Source organism: Gymnoscopelus microlampas (assembly GCF_963454915.1).
Source record: "Gymnoscopelus microlampas genome assembly, chromosome: 7".
In the NCBI taxonomy this organism is placed as follows: domain Eukaryota; kingdom Metazoa; phylum Chordata; class Actinopteri; order Myctophiformes; family Myctophidae; genus Gymnoscopelus; species Gymnoscopelus microlampas.
The window spans coordinates 45,594,990-45,596,246 of NC_139944.1; the positions used below are offsets into that span (position 1 = coordinate 45,594,990).

The 1,257-nt window shown below is 44.8% G+C and overlaps 1 protein-coding gene across 1 annotated transcript in view; it reads left to right on the forward strand.

The window, feature by feature from the left end:
* bsnb (bassoon (presynaptic cytomatrix protein) b) overlaps nucleotides 1-1,257 on the forward strand; it is a gene marked incomplete at its 5' end in the record, with an annotated part of 121,168 nt that continues 119,911 nt past the window's right edge. The window contains one exon of the mRNA XM_084061842.1: nucleotides 1-191. Coding sequence (XP_083917968.1) covers nucleotides 1-191 — 191 coding nt within the window. The remainder of the gene's footprint in view (nucleotides 192-1,257) is intronic.

Below are 1,257 nucleotides of genomic sequence, written 5' to 3' on the forward strand. Positions count from 1 at the left end.
ATGGGGAACGAAGGCAGTGCGGAAGGAGGAGAGGGAGGACAGCCGGGAGCACAGGCCGGCTCGGCTGTCCCTGCAACAGGGGCTCCGACTTCCATTTCAGCACCACCGGGCTCTGGACAGCTCCCCAAGCCCAGCAATGGTGCGCCAGCCGGAGGGACAGGGGCCGGACCCGGCCCGGCGGGGATTAACAGGTAGGTGGTAGCCACAATCTAGGACATTTCTTCTTAGTTTGTTGTTTTGTTTTGTTGTTTTTAGCTTCGTAAATCAGAGGGATTTAACGATAGCGTAGTATATGTTCCGTATCAATGTGATGTTGAGCGTGTTGAGATCATTCGATTATGTAGATACTAGTCTAGTGTGAGTGCTGCTTAATTATTTATTTCAATATCATTGTGTCAACACAATTCACCATTCCTCTTGAAATCGATTTTTCGTTTATAATGGGGCATCTGTTAGCCCTGTAATATAGCCAACAACAATTTGAGTCGGAACCGAAAAAGCCTAAAAGATTATAATTTAGAACCAAATAATCCGTATAGCAGCTACAGCCTAGAAATTGTCAAATGGGTCGAGTAGGAATGACTACGTTCTTGCAGTGTGTGTGTGTGTGTGTGTGTGTGTGTGTGTGTGTGTGTGTGTGTGTGTGTGTGTGTGTGTGTGTGTGTGTGTGTGTGTGTGTGTGTGTGTGTGTGTGTGTGTGTGTGAGGCATTTTAAATATGAATGGGCGAAAATACGCTGTTCGTATTCAGGTGTGGGAAATGACCAAGATAATTTAAATGCGTAAAGGACAGAAATAGAATGAGCGATATAGGCTTTATATGATAGTAGTAGCCCAGCTGACATAATATGAGAAACAATATATGAATAATGCAAAGTATAGCTTTAGGTTTGCGGTGCTATTACGTGGCATGCTTTACTGGCACGATTTTTATCACCCAACGTGACAAATGCCAGTAAATACAAACCAATCCTTATAGTGATCACTATTTTCTTAACGATGTACATAGCATTTGTATCCTAATGGGAGTGGTCTCCTCCAGAATGACAGTGCCCCCCCCCCCCCCCCCCCCCCCCCCACCCCACACGCACACACACACACACACACACACACACACACCCATCAACAGAGCACAGGCTCCATGGTTATGGTTTGTAGGGCATAGAGAAATTAGGTGAACAATGATATACAAAAAGTTTGAGTGCAGATTTCCATATGTATATCAATGTGAAATGTTTGATCAGTAGGCTACGTTCCA